Source organism: Zingiber officinale, chromosome 3B (assembly GCF_018446385.1).
Source record: "Zingiber officinale cultivar Zhangliang chromosome 3B, Zo_v1.1, whole genome shotgun sequence".
NCBI classification, from domain to species: Eukaryota; Viridiplantae; Streptophyta; class Magnoliopsida; order Zingiberales; family Zingiberaceae; genus Zingiber; species Zingiber officinale.
The window spans coordinates 12129866-12148627 of NC_055991.1; the positions used below are offsets into that span (position 1 = coordinate 12129866).

Genomic DNA, 18762 nt, shown 5'->3' on the forward strand with positions numbered 1-18762 from the left:
GAACAAAAAAAATTCTCTCAATTGAGGTGATTACTTTGCAACTATAAACTATTTGTTAAAATCACTAAGACGCAACAACAAATCCAGTCAAGATAAAAATTAAAATTGTTATGACCATAAAGCTCGTAATAAGATGACATTCTATATCAGAGTATGAACAATTGTATTATTACCAAGAATCTCAGTGGCCAACCTCTAGATATAAAATGACAAGTTATTAACAACTAGACCAGCAAATGTAGTATGATCAAACTTCAAGCATATGAAGAATTGTTGTTAGTGCAGACCTGAATACCATTGGACAATAGTCTTTCCATTTAAAATCTTCAGCACGATGTGGAGGTGTGAGCTGTGAACCTTCTTTTGGAAAATTCATCCAAAAGCTTGCTCTAGGACCAAAATCTGATGCTCGCACTTCACGCCTTTGTATTGGTGTAATTTTTCCTACAGTATACCTGGAAATAAATACCATTGTTGAGAGTTAAACCTCACTGAAATGCAGCTGGGGAAAATAAATGTGCACAAATTCAAGGGTTGAATATAGTACAAAGAAGCCAATGCAAAGCTAAAACATAATGATGCAAAATCACTACATTGGACTTCAAAGATATGGGATAAATAAAATTAGAATTTATTCAGTTAATAGTGATGAAATTCCATTGACTAATATCACTAATAAATGGGTGTGTACTTTTGACCCTCTTTACTTCCAAAGAGGGAAAATTCCCTTACTGAAACTAGGTTGGGCAGATTTGTACCTCCTGAGGTGATGGAATATGAATCCAAATCACTGGATTACAATTCAGCAGTATTCAAGAACATGACTAAGCTTGTAAGAAATTTCATGAGTTGAACATGCGCAGTATGTCTAAAACAACACAAATTAGAAGTTGTCACAAGAACATTAAAGCTATAAATTCACCAATCAACTACAATATCATACTCATTTAGTTTCACAAACTAAGTTAATCTTTCATCCTAAGTACTTGGAAAGGAAGGTAATCAATTCTGAAGTACTGATTAGGTAATTGTACAACAACAACAACAATAACAACAACAATCAAGTCTTATCCCATTAGGTAGGGTTGATTATATAAATCTTTCTACACCATTGGACTTTATCCCCTATTATATCATCTATATTTAAATAAATTTTATCTTGTTTTATTGTTACTAACCAAGTCTTTTTTGATCTTCCTTATCCTCGTTTGACGTGCATATTTATCATAGTTTCACATTGCCTAATTGTAACATTTATTGGTAGTCTAAATACATGTCTGTACCATCTTAAATGTGTCTCTGGGAGTTCTCTATAATGTTTTCATTTCTTATCTTATCGCTCTTTGTATGTCCACATATCTACCTTAACATCCTCATCTCTGCAACAGTTATCTTCTTCTCATGTGCTCGAGTTATAATCCAACATTCAAATTCATATAGCATAGCAAGTCTAACCGTCATTTTGTAGAACTCTCCTTTAAGTTTCAAAGGTATTTTATGGTCACATAGAACACATGACACTCTCCTCTATTTCAACCATTCCACTTGTATTATATGTAAGACATATCTCTTAATCCCTCCATTCTTATGCAAAAAAAGATTCTAAATACTTAAAGATCTCAGTTTCAGACAACTTATCATCTCCAATCTTAACAATTATCTCATTAGGTTAAATATTTTCAAACTTAAATTCCATATATTCTCAATCCACTTCAAGTGTTTCCCGCCAAAATTCAAGTTTAGCATATATTCCTTCATGTACAAAACAATATTATCTGCAAACAACATGCACCATGGTACCGTGTCTTGGATGTGATTAGTGTAAAAAGATTGGGGCTTAGAGTTTATCTTAATGTAACTCTAACTTTATAGAAAACACTTTAGTTAATTCACCTAAAGTCTTCACTTGTGTCGTTACATCCTCATTCATATTCTTCATTAATTCAATATATATTATGCTAACATCACTCTTATATTTTTTTCGTTTTCAACGTAAAGTTAAATAACTTTGTTAGTCATTTGATACTTTATTTCCCTGTGCACTTCCATACCTCTATTAGAATATTATATGGCCTAACTACTTTCCATTTTACATCTCATTTAAAGCTTTAATTAGGTAATTGTAAACTAAAAAAAAATCATCATTTCAAACTTTGACATGTTGCAATCAGAAGCATTACTATTGTCCATAGCAACAAATGGAGGACTAATGCTCTGTTTACCTAAAGGAGTGGACGATAAATGGATGAAATAAACCTAAAGGCATGAGAAGAGAATGGAAAGGTAAAGAAATTTCTTCCTCTACATGCTTGTTTATCTTGATTGAGGAAGGTGGGTACATGTGGTGTAATTTTTTTAACTAAAAAAAGGTACATGCGTCATTTTTTGGGTATATAGTTTTGTGAGTTAAAAAGGGTACATGCGTCATTGTTTTTTTTGGTATATGGTGTAATTTTGTAAATGAAAAGGGATACATGCGTCATTTTTTTCCATCCGTTGTTTTCCGTCCAATTTTGAGGTGATCGATTTTGGCTCCAAAACTATCCGTTGATGGATTACATTTCTCTTCCCTCAACATTTTAATGAAGTAAACGACGAAAACTTTTTCACTACAAAAACTTTTCCTTAGTTTTGCTTTCCACTCTCCCAAGTAAACAGAGCATAAAAGAACCTTTGCAAAAATCTTCTAAAGACTCCATGCATATGCCTATTTGTCGACATATACACCAAATATAAGCACATTTACTCAAGAGAATTCACCTACCTTGTAAATAAGAGAATCACAAATTTTACGATGAAATTTTTTTCTCTTTAGTTCATATTCAATCATATGTGCTGGAAATTGGATTTCATAACCAATGAAATCAAGTAAGCTTATGTACATTCTATATTGCAAATAGATTGTCATAAAATCAATTCCTCAAGCGAATAAGAAATTAATATAAAATTATCAGCTACTTGAGATAGAGAAAACTGTAATCAATATCGCCAGTTTCATCTAGATCCATTTATGATCATGACGAGGGTACAAGCCTATATGCAAGAGTAGTCGATGAATATGAACATATGAGAGCTAATACCATGTGGGGCTAGAGAGGAATATGTAACACAGCTCTAAATGGGTTGAGCCAAATTGGGCAGGGTGCATGTAATTGGGCCACTAGCCTTAATTGGTCTGGAAATCTAAATTCGGTTGTTAACTCTAATTGAACCAACAGCCCAATTGAGCACAAGAGCCTAAACAGGGGCCTGTTGTATAACACCTATAACCTAATTAGGCTTTAATTTCATGGCATTAGATAAGACCAATTAATAGGGCCAAGCCTAAATTAATGAAACAGAGATGGGGATGCGCCCCTCTCAATGTCACTTCCCATCAGTGCAACCAGGCACAGTACAATGTCTGTTTAAACTGTTCACAACAATGATCCCCAAGGGATTTTCTTTCCCCTCATATCCCTTCAAAATACAAATTTAAATTAAGGGATGCAATCTTTGTTTCTGCCCTTTGGTCATGTCTCCCCATTCCTATAAACACAACCACAAACTTTCATTCCAAGTTGCTCCAAATTCAAGTAAGAATCTTCCACTCAGTTCTCTTCTCTACTTCTAGAGTTCCAAGGTATTGAAGTTTGTTGGGTCTTAGAATTTGAAGTGCTCATATTCCAAAACAAAGGTCGTTGCATCATAAAAGTAATCGTAAACACTTGGGCAGCACAATATCATCTTAAAGAAATAGAGTCAAACTCTCGCCTCAAAATTTCAATTATGTTCAACAGCATAACTGTGCCACTGATCCACATTGGAGATGATTAGCTAAAAGGATGTCTTGACCATTCAAAGGGGAAAGTCAACTGACCCAAGTCGCCAACCCATCATCTCATCATGCTGAGCCACTGACAAGTTAACAAAAATCACCACCCAAGGAGACAAATCTACATCAACAATAATTTCAAATAGGTGTTTCAGTTAAAACAAACAAAGAGATTGCAACTGCAATTTAAACCAAATGAAAAGATCCTAAGCGCACCTGCCTATGCCTATGAAATTAGGAAGACCATGAGAATTCAAAGTTTATCATAGGCCCAACATAATCCCCACTTTCCCCACCAGAAATGAGAGCACTATTTGGTTAGTTCTGGACTTCTTTAGGAAGGTTGGAAACCTCCAACATCAACAAGACCAAATGATGAAGCAGCCTTTTGCTTATATGGCTATTGAACCTGTATCATCTACTCCTAATATCACCCCTCTCCATTGGCAAAGTTCTTGTTGTCAAGAACTACAGCAGGATATCAGGGGCAGAATGCTTCCTAAAGCTCCTGTCTTTTGGCCAAACATAACTTTGCCTAATGAATCTAGGACTTGAATTTGCCAAGTCTACATGAGGCTTGGGAAGCATGACAGTGATCACACATGACAACAGGTTGCTACTCCAGTTTCACACATGACAGTAAACAAATTACATAAATAATCCTTAAAACTACGATCCATATTTTAAATTAAGAACTTATTTTCCGTAACTTGTCATGCTCAAGTTCATATGTTGGATTTACTTAATGACAAATAACCAACTATTATAACTACTTTGCATTCTAAAAAAATGTTGTGTCCACACTATCATAAATATCACAGGCAAGAGCATAACATTTAATTGGTTGTTGAGTTCACAGTTGAATATAGAATGATTAAAGCTGACATAAGAGTAAGACATGGATGCTTACATAGCTACCAATTAGTGTGTTACTTGTTCTTAATTAATTCTAATAGATGGATTGGAACTAAACAATTTTGCAAACTTGTAAGTGCATTGAAAGAAAAAAGTTTAGGAGCCAATTTGTAACTGATTGATGGTTTAGGGATCAATTATGTAATTAACCCAAACAAATAGATATTTATACATCATGCTCACAGTTAACTCGAGAGCATGTATATAGATTTTCAGGGTTTTTTCCCATCTTATGTATTCTTTTTTCTCGGTTTTGCTATTTGGTCTTATGGCAACATTCATTTTAACAGTCAAATGGATAGTCCAGCATTTTCTGTTTGAAGTGATAGAAGATGTACCCATGAGAATGACACCAAACTACATGTATTGTGATATTAAATCTTTTACAAGGATACAAGTTTCCACCACAAGTGTTGTGTCCTTTTCATAAAGTTCCTTTACCCATTAGATTGTGGTTTTTTCTTTCTCATGTCCATGAATTTACTTGGAAAACCAACTAGGCTGGTTAAACACCACCTGGAGTAAGGCTCAGGTAATTCAAATGCCTCTTCAAAAGAAGAGAATCAGAACTGTCTGATCAAAAATGGAAGCATCAATCATGTTTCTATTTTCAATCTTTCCTTTGTTTTCTTACCATTGAGGTCATCTAATTGTAGCAAAGTTTAGGTACTAGTTAACTCAACACAAGTGCAAGGAAAAAAGGCTGAGTTACAAGTGGTTGTGTTTAATTTAATGAACAACACTGAACTTGAGGTTGGAACTAACAACCACAGGACATGTTGAGGATCTAAACTAAAATAGGACTTCATTGGAAACATACAAAATTTAAGGGGCTGAAAATGTAGAGGGGCCATCTAGGGAATAAATCCTCTTAATTTTCTCACTTCAACTCCAATATGATTCCATAGCAACCTGAATTCATCTATTCCTACTAGATCTGATTTCGTCCAGCAGATTTCCCAAGTAATTTGAAGAGCATCTCAAACACTTAGGAATGAACAAGAATTTAAATGGTGTAGTGTGGATAGGGGATGAACAGGGATAATAGGAGATGGATGATTAGACCTATCATGTGCATCCATTGGTTGAGGTTCTTGGTGCAATATCCTAAGTCTCCATACTTCATATTGTGTGTAAATGCAGATTAATGTGTGGGACTGCTGCCAGTGTTGACTCTGGGCAGTTCAATTTGAACTGGAATAGTCGGTATAAAGATCCATCCACAAGAGAGAACCAATCTGTGAAGCCAATGTAAGTTCAAATTAAAAATAATTCCCTCATATAAGTATGTTAACTTATTCATTTGCCCAGGGTGTTACAACATAGGATGCTGTAGGATATAGCCAATGGTTTCTACATCTTTTACATGTAGGAATATCTTCGGGTGTTACAATCTCACCTGGTTTAATGTTATAAAATGAAAGGCTTGAAGTTTCTATAAAGACTTAAAGTTGAAATCTTAACCCAGAATCACTCCTATCAGTAGCATGTAAAGCCCAATGGTGGCTCCTCCATCACTCAGCTAGCTCTTTCAAATGCTGGACTAAGTCTGGAGTTAGATCTACTATGATATCGACATTAACCACCCAACCAAATAAAAGAACCAAAATGCTTAAGCCCAAAGTAACAATAGTTCACTCATCTAGGCTTATAAACCTCAAATCACTAACTCATTCTTTTCGTGTGAGATTAAATCAAGTTATCATAATCCCAGACTTATGGAACAACTGAACTAAAATAAACTAGTGCCAACAAGTTAAACAACAAGCTATTTTTTTATACAAGAACATTGATTATCGATTTTTTTTTTTTTACTTTTCCTTTTCATATTTTCATAGTTTCTGCCAGGGAAACCCCTTAGTTCATGGTGAATGTTACAATTGCTTGATATCTTATGTAGTCCTTAATTTCTTCTTCTTCTTCTTCTTGGCATTCCCCAACTCACAAACTTAGAACAATAAACTTTTGAAGAAAGTTTTTGGAACTCTAGCTAATTCTTCTCTTTATGCCATATATATCCAACATCAATCTACAATCTAAAAATAAAGAGGATCATACAGCACCTTCTACTATGTCAACATTGCACCTATCACATATTGTGACAACTGTTCTAGAATGTAGGTTTTCCTTAGTATTTTATGAATTCAATTTTATACTGATATTTGTCAATCATTGTTGACCTTATGTCCTAAAGTTTAATGATTAACCAGAACTTTTTACTATCAAGTACCAACATCAATCAAGCATCTTGTCTTCCTCCAAAAAATTCCCAAATTTCTTGTCTAAATGGTTCATTTGCATGAATTTTCAAGCCAGAAACTTAATAATCATATGCCAAAGATAGAAGAAACAATAGAAATTTGGGTATTAGAAAAATACAACAGCTCATCTTCAAGACTTTTAATATTTAGAATAGATTTGATAAACACATTGAGTCATTCTACTTCAAAATGTTTAATAAGTGAAATAATACTAGTTAGTTTTACCAGAGATTTACTTACAGATTTGCAAGCTTTGATTAATATTCATTCAATGTAAGAAGGAAATTGGTTTTAGCTAATTAACTACAATTGTTTAATCCAGAATTGAAGTATAGTTGGTTATTAAGTAAACAAGCTTTTAGTCATGACTGCTATGCAAAAGAAACAATTTACAATGCATATCCTGTCCTAGAATCTAGACGCTAGAGGTTCAGCTTTTTGGCCTTTTGTACTCTTTGCAAGCTCAAACAAGGGTGCAAAAATGAAATTGCAGAGATAACAATGTAAATCAGTGTATACCACGGATCTTCAACAATTTTGAAAATAATTATCATTGTGGCTACTCAAATAAGAAATAACTTTATAAGAAAATGAACTGTTGGCAGTAAAATGCCAGTAAACAATGGCAGAACCCACACCAAGGCAGAGATCAACAAAAAAAAACATGCACTTGACAACACAAACTAGAAAGACTAATACCTTAAGAAAAGTAGTAATGAAAGAACTATTAGCTTAATTGAGATATAAAACAAAATTTCACACATCTAGACCATAGAAAGCTTTACCTAATACCAAGCTGAAGACTGAGCATCAAGTCATAACTCCTATGACCCTTTATTATCGCTTCTCCTGGCCTTTTTATGTCTTTCATAAGTTTCTTTTGATGTTTTTTTATTTTTCTAGGTGACCCTAAAAAGTTGTTGTTGATTACAACTTCACTGATCAAAACTCCTTGCATGTACTCCCTTTCAAGGATTGGAATATTTGTATCAGCCGCTTTTTCATCATTTTCCATAACAGATTCTAGCGCCATATCATGTCCAATAACTTTTTCTATAGCAACCTCAAGACTCCAACGCCTTTCTAATGACACGTGTTTGATACGAGACTGCTCAAAATTTATAAGGTGTCTACCTGGTTCTTGAGTTTCACCAACCTTCATATTGCCCATGTCAACAGATGAAGCATGAAGGATACGTGATCCATGGTTTTGTCTCTTGAAATCAGGTAAAATCCCTCGCTTTCTCAAAGCATTAAGGTAAAGCCCTTGTCGAACAGGAATTTTGCTTCCTTTTGGGTAAAAGGACCCTTTTCCATCCTTTAAACCTCTTGTCCATGTTCCAATATAGCAGCCCCCATCTACCCACGTATAGACTCCAAATCCGTGCATCATTCCATTGAACCAGCTTCCTTCATAAGTGTCACCATTTTTCCAAGTAAGAGTTCCCTTATCTGAGATTGTTCCACCTTTCATATTGCCAATATAGACGTTTTCATTGGCCCAAACATACTTACCATGGCCTTCTATCACTCCCTGGATCCATGATCCTTCAAAGACATCACCATTAGGAAATGTTTGATAACCAAGTCCATGCTTGAGATTCAATTTCCATCTCCCCTTGTAGGTCAAATTGTCTGAACCAATATAGGTCCCATTCCCGTGCATGTATCCACTAAAAAATTCTCCCTCATAAATAGCTTCTGAAGCCCATGTCATTTTCCCATGCCCATGCCTCATCCCTCTTCTCCATTCACCTTCGTACATACAACCATCTGACCAAATGTACTTCCCAGATCCTTCTGGCATGTTACCCAACAATGTCCCCATATACTTGTCTCCATTGAGAAGTATAACTTCAGTCACTCTAAAGTTTATGTATGAACTGGCAGCAAAAGTATCCTGTCCATTCACTAAGTTGACTGAGAGTTCTCTGTTACTGATGGAACCAGTGTCAATCACCGATAAAGGTCCATGGCTGAAAGAAATTGCCTCCACATCATGAATATGATCCCCAGGGAGTGACATGCAATAACTTATAGGCAAACTAATCCTTCAAAAAGAAATCTGCAAATGTTCAACTGCAACAATAGAGACAAAGAAGAAAAAAAATTTAGCATGTTATCTTAATCTTCTGAATCTCCAGAAAAGAGAAACATCCTGTACAATTTTAAAGTGAGAATTAATAAAGAAAAATGTAATCTTGAATATGTCATTTCTTATGTGCTATAGCTGTAAAATATATAGAATACTTGCTGCTGTGCATATCAAATATCTATACCTTTTGTCCAACCAGAACTGATCATTGGAAAGAGTCTTTGGTGGACATGTTTAAAAACATTATCAACCTGTATGGATTTGGACAAGTTAAGCCTAATGTAGGGACTTTGACAAGATTTATAGTCTAGGTTCAATTTTGGGTAGGACGTGGCCATTAAGGTAAGAGCCCAAGTTTGAACTTGTGAAAGAATTTCATACGTTACATCTATTCTATATTGCTTACAAGCTTTACGCAGATTTTAGCATATGAGATCTTGCCTCCTTGATCTCTTGGATATGCAAGGACTGTGTGAAACATGCCACAACATGCATAAAAGATGCAGTCTTGTAGGACATCAGGTTCTGACATTCTTCGATGCTTAATCTATGACACCAAGATAATCAACGCCTAAAGGATCCATCACCAGAGATCCATCCGATTGTAATACCACATAGTCATGGGTTATAATTTACAAATGACCCTTTTATCGAAGGGATACAAAACAATATTATTCTTTTAAATTGATTTTGCTCTTATTATATAGTTACTAATTTTTGTTATATTTCTAAGAGGCATACATTTTTATTTTGCCCATAGATTTACCATCTGATACAAAATGCCCTTACAATTTTAATATAGTCAAAGAACCTTTCAAAAGCTTTTAAAACCTACTTGACCCACAAGATTAAATACTATCCAAATGCACCAGGTTCATATTCCCTACTCACTTTATTACCTAGCAATAATACTGTTAAGCATTCCACACTCCATATGCACACCTTCATTCTTTACACATTACATTTTTAATTTATCATTTTTTTCTCTTTTCCTAACTTACCTTTTGCACTCATCACTGTGCTTGAAAATAGCATATATACTCTGACTACTCACTCTGAAAGAGAAAGTAGATGATTGGCCCTAATCAGCTGATTTAACAACCTATACTAACAATTAGTGTGTCTTTTATGTCATTTATTTTAGTCTGCATAGACAGATGAGCAAAGCGCCGCCGCGGCAGGGTCCTGCCACAACCTTTCACAATGATGGGAAATTTGGCATTCTTTACTAGCTCATGGTATTAGGTGAACATAAATATTGATTACCCCAAATTTCCAACTTAATAGTCATATCAAGATCTTGTTGGAAATATAATTGTGTGGGCTAACATATTTAATTAAATGTCTTTATAAATGGCCATCTTTAAAGTGGAACCCAATTAAGTGATCTAATTAAGTTATATTTATTATGTTCAAAGCATTAAATTTAAATATGGATTTTATTTTGTGTAGAGATCTATTTTTTTATTTCTAATTTATGATGGGCTAAATTAGAAATATCAAAAGTTTATAACTCTTCGATTATAAATAGGGGTTGAGGTCCCAAGATCATGTGTAACCCTAATTGTATTGACATCCCATCCTCGTAAAATTCAAAAGGAAGCATTGTCTTCAAGGTGCAGCGGCACAACGCCTTCTCAAGTCTCATGAATCTAAGGATCGAATCTCATCTTTTGCGAATTAACGGTTGAATTTCCCTTAATGGACGGTTGACCTAAGAACATTAGATTGATAGGTCGTCCATTGTGAGCGCTTCCTTTACTGACTAGTGGGAAACTTCCGTAGAGCCCCAAGATTAGTCGGCATAAGCTGGACACCAGGTGCCAACTAAAAAAAAGGGAACATATTGATCTCGAAGACTTCAACAAGATTAAACATACATTGTTATGAACTCAAGTATGATTTAAATTATTATTTATCATGTTAATATGATATGGAGAATCCTGAATTTAGATTTATGTTTTAAATCTGGAATCGTTTTCTAACAAGTGGTATGTGTCCATATCAATCTATTCAGATCTATAGTTGTTTATGAATTTAGATCTATGTTTTCATAAACCCTGAGTATTTTGATTAAAGTATATTTTCAGATCTGATTTTGGATTTATGCATTTTTAAAATCTAAATTAGGAAAAAAATTATTCAGATGCTTTGTTGTTTGGTTTAATCGAAGGCAGAAGAAATTCATGATTTTGAATTTCATAATTTCAAACTTCCACTTAATTAGGGTTTAGAGCTGCCGGAATAAGGTGCAATCCACCAATCCATAGTTGATTTCACGGCATAAGGCTACCCTAATTAATGGTGGTGGCAATGGTGATGGCGTGTCTTGGTTTTTAAGCTTAGGGTTTTCTTTGTTATTATTTTATTTTCTTTTTTGAATTTTTTTTAAAATTGGATTTTAAAGGAAATATTCCTAACCCATGGTCTTATTTATGGATGGTGTTTAATTCGTTTAAGAGCCTAATTTCGATTTTTTGATGCACCACTTTTGTACTTGGTCATTTATATATTGGGTTTTTCGTGTTGCTGAGATGTCGTATAAAATTTTATTATGATTAAAAATAATTGATTAATTCACTATTGGTTCAAATGTGTGATATTTTAAATGGATTGATTGAAGCAACATGTCATCAAAGTGAACTCTCATGTGTAGATCAATTTATTTTAAGATAATTGTGTTTATATTATTAATGGCGGATATTAATAGGCCCAAAGGAAGATTAATATTTGGCTGAATAATATAAATACCTATGGTAATTAATATGTGCTAATTCTATGGTTTTCCATAAGGGCAATTAGTCGGTCCAAAGATAGACCGACTGTTTGGTAGGACTTATTATCAATATTCGATTACAACATCAAGAGTACAACTTACAAATTAATATTTTTGTACCAACATGTAAATTTATCAATTATTTCTATGGATTCTTATATGGCTTTTTTTCTTCGCTACAGCTACAACTACTGCTTCTACTTCAATGATACCTTCTTGTTGGGATTGTAAGATTGCAAACAAAGTCCCACATTGAAAACACATGGGAAAGATCATAAGTTTATAAGGGAAAGATATCTTCATTAGTATGAGGCTTTTTGGATAAAATCCAAAAATAAAACCATAAGGGCGTAGGCTCAAAGTGGGCAATATCATATCATTATGGAGATCTAAATTTCTTTGGTCCTGATAATTGGTATCAGAGTCTGAACTACCAGAAGGTTCAACCGTCGACTGTGCATAAAAGTTACGATCTAATCGAGCCATGTGAGTCGAATAGAGCTCGTGTCCAGATCAAAAGGACCAAACAGAACTCCTAGCTATGAGATAACTTAAATAGACTTAATTGAACCTAATAAAATTGTCCCATTAATTATATATATATATATATATATAAATAGATTATTTATTTTTTATTTTAAAATATTTAGATTAAATGATTTATTTTTAATTAATATATTTTATATTTAAAAAATATTGAAAACTATATCGGTACGACATGATATGGTACCGAAACTGTATCGTTCCGATCCAAGATCGAAACCTTGATAAGCATGGCTCAAGATTTTAAACCGAGCCCAGATCCCTCGTCCAAAAAAAGTGGAACAGGGGATGAACCACTTTTAATTGTGGTCAGATCGTAGCCGTGATCCGGCCGCAATTGGTTGTGATCCCTCCCTGGGTTCATCGTCCCCCCTAGGTTATAGTTTGGGTCGAAGTTGGTGGTCGAAGGCCACATGGAGGTCGTCCCCCACTCGGCACCAAGCTATCTGGCAACTTGCCCATCGTCGACGGCCTCCGGCCACCTGCCCCGACCCAAACTATAACCTGGGGGACGGTGAACCCAAGAGGGATTGTAAAAAATTACGGCCGGATTGCAGCCATGATCCGACCACAATTGCAAGTAGTCCATCCCTTGGACCAGAGGATCTGCCTTCTTTTAAACCACGATTGCAAGTTTAGTCTTTCTTTAAATTCAAATATCATTGGTAGCGGTTCTTTATCGTCTCTTGAAAATCTTAATGAAATTTACATGTTGGTACACATGGTTTAAAATGAAAATTAACTTATGAGAATTCCGCATCTTTGTGGCATAAGCGATTCACATTTTTAAACAAAGAATTGAAAGACTTGTAAGTGATGTAATTCTCAGTTCCCTTGATTTTACAAATCTTGATGTTTGTATTAGTTGCATCAAAGGGAAAAGAACAAACATAAGACAATTAGATGCAAACAGAGCTTCGGATGCCTTAGAATTAATTCATATTGATATTTGTGAGTCATTCCCTATGGCTTCATGGAATGATCAATAATATTTTATTTCATTCATAGACGATTACTCTCGTTATGGGTATCTTTATTTGATTCACAAGAAGTCTCAATCACTAGACATGCTCAAAGATTATAAGGTTGAAGTTGAAAACCAACTTTGCAAAAGGATTAAGGTTGTTAGATTTGACCATGGAGATGAATACTATGATAAATATGATACAACATATGAACGACGTCTAGGTCCATTTGCTAAATTCCTAGAGGAACATGGTATAGTCCCATAGTAGACAATGTAGGGTTCTCCAAAAATGAATAGTGTATCTACGAGACGAAGCAAAACACTAAAGGATATGGCACAAAGCATGATTTCTCATTCAACCTCATTGAGTTCTCTCTTGGGAGAAGCATTGAAGGGTACATTCTTAATAGAGTACCCTTGAAACCAATGACTAAAATGACATACGAACTTTGGACCAACAAAAGCCCAATTATCATACACTTTCGTGTTTAGGGATGTCCAGCTAAGGCAAGGCCTTATAGATCAAATGAAAGCAAAATTGGACTCCAAAACAATTAGCTATTATTTTGTTGGATATTCCGAAAGATCAAGAGGATATAAGTTTTATGATCTCACGACTAAGACCCTTTTTGAGATGGGAAATGCAACATTCTTTGAGGAAGTTGAGTTTGGAGAGAGAGATAAGGATAAAGAATTTGCTCTTGAAGAGGAATTAATTCAAATCCCTACCATTGCATTTGATCATGTCACCAAACAAGACATTGATCAAGAATCAAATATGAAACTTCAAGACAATGATGAACTCCCTAATACACAATGAGGAAATTATTCTTACTGAACAAACTCAACACCCTCAAACTCAAGAAGTAATGTCATTAAGGGGATCCACGAGAGAAAGGAGAAATGCTATTCTGAATGATTTCATAGTATTTCTCCAAGAACATGAGGATGGTATTGGACTAGTAGAGGATGATCCTATCAACTTCCATCAGGCTATACAAAGTTCGAATTCTCAAAGGCGGATTGAGGTCATGAATGAAGAAATTAAGTCGATATATGACAATAGCATTTGGGACCTCATTTCATTACCTAAAGGTGTGAATGGTAATGTAGAGAGATATAAGGTTCATCTTGTCACAAAAGGCTTCACTCAGAGGGAAAGCATAGATTATAAGGAGATTTTTTCTCCAATTTTTTACAAAGGACTCCTTTAGGACTATTATGGCACTTGTTGCACATTTTGATCTTGAGTTACATCATATTGATGTAAAGATTGTGTTTCTCAATTGCAACACCGATAATACAATTTATATAATGCAACCAGAAAACTTTGTCTTTGGAGATGCAAGGAAAATAGTTTACAAACTTAAGAAATACATCTATGGACTAGACTTCCTTTCAATGGTATCCCAAATTCCATCAAGTAGTAACCTCTTTTGATTTTGCGGTAAATATGGCGGATTATTGTGCATGTCACAATTTTAGTGGGAGTAAACATATTTCCTTAGTTTTGTATGTCGATGACATATTGCTTGCTAGCAATGATAAGGTTATGTTATTTGAAACCAAGAAATTTCTATCAAAGAAATTTGAGATGAAAGATCTTTGATATGCCCCTTTTGTATTAGGAATTCAGATACACTGGGATTGTTCTCGGGGTACACTTGGGTAGTCACAAAAGAGTTCCATCGAAAAGGTACTTAAAAGATTTGGCATGCAAAACAACAAACCAGGAAATACCGCTCTCGCTAAAGGAGACTTTTTAGTTTAAAACAGTGCCCTAAAAATGACCTTAAAACTAAAGAAAGGCAAAAAAAAAAAAAAAATCATATGCTTCAACTATTGGTAATTTAATGTATGCTCAAGTTTACACACACCCAAATATTGCATACATTATTGGGATGTTATGCAAATATATGAGTAACCCTGGAATGGATCATTGGGTAGCAGCCATAAGAGTCATGCAATATTTACAGAGAACAAAAGACTTCATGCTTACCTATAAGAAATCAAACCAATTTGAGATCATTGGTGCCAAGATAGTCGGAGATCCATTAGGCTATGTGTTCTTACTTGTTGGAAGGGCTATATCTTGGAGAAGTGTTAAGCGGACACTTGTAGCCTCTTTCACCATAGCGACAAAATACATAGCATGTTATGAGGCATCCAACCATGAAATATGTCTGCGAAATTTTGTCACAGGGCTACCAATTATGGATGGTATTGAAAGACCCTTAAAGATATTTTGTGACAATAAATCGACAAGTATGTTCTCTAACAACAATAGGAGCTTATCAAAATAGAAGCACAATGACGTCAAATTCCTTCTTGTTAAAGAAAGGGTACAAAGTGGTCAGTTGGTTATAGAGAATATTGGAACAACTCAATGATTGTAGATTCGCTCACTAAAGGTTTGACAGCCGTAGCCTTTTAGGAGCACATTGCTCGGCGGGAGTTTGTACATTAAAATGCTGAATTGTTAAAGGTATGCCTTCATTATTTGTTTTTGAACTTTGGTTAAGGAAATAAAGTTTTTGGTTGATGTACACTCTATTCTATTTTTTATCTCACTAAAGTTAAAGGGAGGAGCAATTAGAAATATATATGTTTAGATCACATATTCATATTTGATATATGTCGTTTGGTTATACTGATATTCATGTTCATTGAAGGTTCAGTTGTGATCGATGCAACAAAGACCGCCTCGATCCAATATTGATATGATGATGGACAAGATTATGCGGGATGATCTGATTCAAGATAGCAAAGCAAAATTATGAGCGCTCTTTGGGATAAACACATTTCTAATGTAAGATATGTAACCCAAGTGAGAGATTGTTGGAAAAATAATCATGTTAGTTAACATATTTAATTAAATATGTTCATAAATGTCTATCTTAAAAGTGGAACCCAATAAAGTGATCTAATTAAGCTATATTTATTAGGTTAGAAGCATTAAGTTTAAATATGTATTTTATTTTGTGTAGAAACCTATTTCTTATTTCTAATTTATGATGGGATAAATTAGAAATATGGCAAGTTTATAACTCTTCGATTATAAATAGAGGTTGAGGTCCCCAGTTCATATGTAACCCTTATTGGCATCCCATCATCATAAAATTCAAAAGGGAACATATTAATCTAGAAGACTTCAACAAGATTAAATGTTTGTCGTTATGGACTCAGGCATGACTTAAATTATTGTTTATCATGTTGATATGATATGAAGGATCCTGAATTTAGATTTATGTTATGAATCTGAAATCGTTTTCTAATAGCTCCCAAATATATAGTCATCATCTCATAAAGTGAAATCCCAGAGGCTCTTTCAGAAGAAATCTTAACTTACCAACATGCTAGAATTATACATTACTTGCTGGAAGCACCATGCCTTTTACAAGTACCACAGTCATCATGTTTCATACCATTAGTTTGACATCTTTTTGATAATCAGGCAGCATATGGACTTTCCGCAAAATTGTACTGTATATTGAAACTCACTTAAATATAAGTTCTATTTTCTAGCAGTATAATCAATTTTATTTCTAACTTTTCCAGCAAGCAAAACTCTATTGATCCATGTCCAAATTCACAGGATTATTGCATATGCTAAAAGATATCCAGCTTTTCAACATAAGTCCTAAACAAAACAAAACAAAAAATGCAGTAATAAATCTGGCTTGCTTGGTGTGAATAACTTGGTGCGTATTAAATTAATAGCAGTATACAACATACAAGAAATATGTAATATAGAAGTTATTGAAGCATCAATAGGAAGAAGATTCCTTTTGGCGATGAATCAACAATTAGCATTATCAGTTCATACTCGCTTTAATCATTTTGATATATGTGCAAAGAAATTAGATAAAACTAATAATGAGATTTGGTACATGTACCTAAAAACATTCGTCTTTACTCCAGAGAGGAATTCAATTATTAAAAACCAAAAAAAAAAAAAAACAGTAACAGAAACAATAACAGAGAATATGAAGTGGGGAACCATTTTGCATGTTAGAAAAAAATAAAGAACCCCGAGTACAGAAAACTGGCATAAAGCCAATCCACCCAAAAGAACACTACAATCTAACCTACCTTTGCAGGTGAATATCAAACTGGACCACTGTCTATCTTTTTAACGGATGCAGCCATCCGTAAGAACCAAATTCCAGTTTCCACCAGAATAAAACCCAAATAACCAAACAATCAACAATCCCACCAACGTCGCACATAAGGCAACGAGAGGTTCCGCTCCAGTTAGTCAAACGGACAAAAACAACGACGATTCAAAAACCCAGCTCTTTCTCAATTACCAATCCATCGAGAAACGAACCCGCTGGAATGAGAAGCGTAAACTTTAAGCATCGCTCTAGTCTAAGATCACAGAGCCCAACAGGAAGGCTATGGATCCGAGAGATGCAACAAGGACAAGAGAAGAAAAGCGAGAACCGGAGAGGTTACTGACCGAGGTAGCGATTCGATCCGGAGGAGCTGGAAGCAGGGAAGAGCCGCGGCCACCGCTGCTGCCGTCCGAGATGGGGGACGGAGGCAGTTGCTGTAGAAGGTGTTTGATCGGTAATAGGGACTTCCTTGCCGACGAGAGGGAGAGATATTTTTGTGGTCGGTAAACTCGTTCTACTACTACTATTTTTGTGGAGGAAGGGAGGGCTCGGTTCTCTGCTATTTCTTGCCGTAAGTCGAAATGCGCGTGAGAGTGACGAGAAGAGAATAAAGAAAAACAAGAAGCAGCAGCAGAAGCAGCAGAAGAAGAGACTAGATCGAGTGGGTGGGCGGGCGGGTGCATGGCGTTACGTCAATCGATGGGAGGGAGTGGGTACAGCTGTCGGGTACATGTCACCGAGTGGGAAAGCCAACGAGGCGTGAGTGGCCAAGCAAGGCGGGGGCCACCTGTCTGAGTCTGCGGGTAGACTTTTACGGGGGAGTTCGGGATGTCTATTTTCGGCAATGCCATTGTGTTTATTGGACTCTTTCTCTTCCTTCGGGAAGCCGTTATGAGAGGGTGGGGGCCGTGGGGCCGAGGAAACGGGATGGGAGCCGACATTTTAGTGCCGACCGAATTCCTACTCTCTTGACCCACGTGGTTATCCACCACGTCAGCATTTATATGAGAAATGCACATTTTCAAATGTAATAATTTTAAATTTTATTATTTGTCCCTGATATGAACGATAGTCTAAAATGAAAATATTTTTCTCCTCTTGGATTCCATGATATTTACCGATTTGACTTTTTTTACTCAGGTGAAGTATATTAGAGAAAGGAGGACAAAAAGTAAAGAGAAAGAGAGCGGAGAAAGTTAAGTAAAAGGAAAAAAAATAATTAATTGATATGGAAAAGAGGAATAAAAAAAAAGGCACGGAGAATCAAACTATT

At 35.1% G+C, this 18762-nt stretch overlaps 1 protein-coding gene across 2 annotated transcripts in view; it reads right to left on the reverse strand.

Moving 5' to 3' along the window:
- The window catches only part of LOC122055913 (phosphatidylinositol 4-phosphate 5-kinase 9-like), a 32253-nt gene extending 14152 nt beyond the window's left edge, over positions 1-18101 (reverse strand). The window contains exons 1-4 of one of the 2 annotated variants that reach the window (XM_042617602.1): positions 17834-18101; positions 15371-15554; positions 7776-9069; positions 288-455 (exon numbers count right to left, since the gene is read on the reverse strand). In XM_042617602.1, the coding sequence (XP_042473536.1) occupies positions 288-455; positions 7776-9016 (1409 nt within the window). In that variant the 5' untranslated portion in view covers positions 9017-9069; positions 15371-15554; positions 17834-18101. The remainder of the gene's footprint in view (positions 1-287; positions 456-7775; positions 9070-15370; positions 15555-17833) is intronic. The other variant, XM_042617600.1, reaches the window with a different exon arrangement.
- Between the last annotated feature and the right edge of the window lie 661 nt (positions 18102-18762).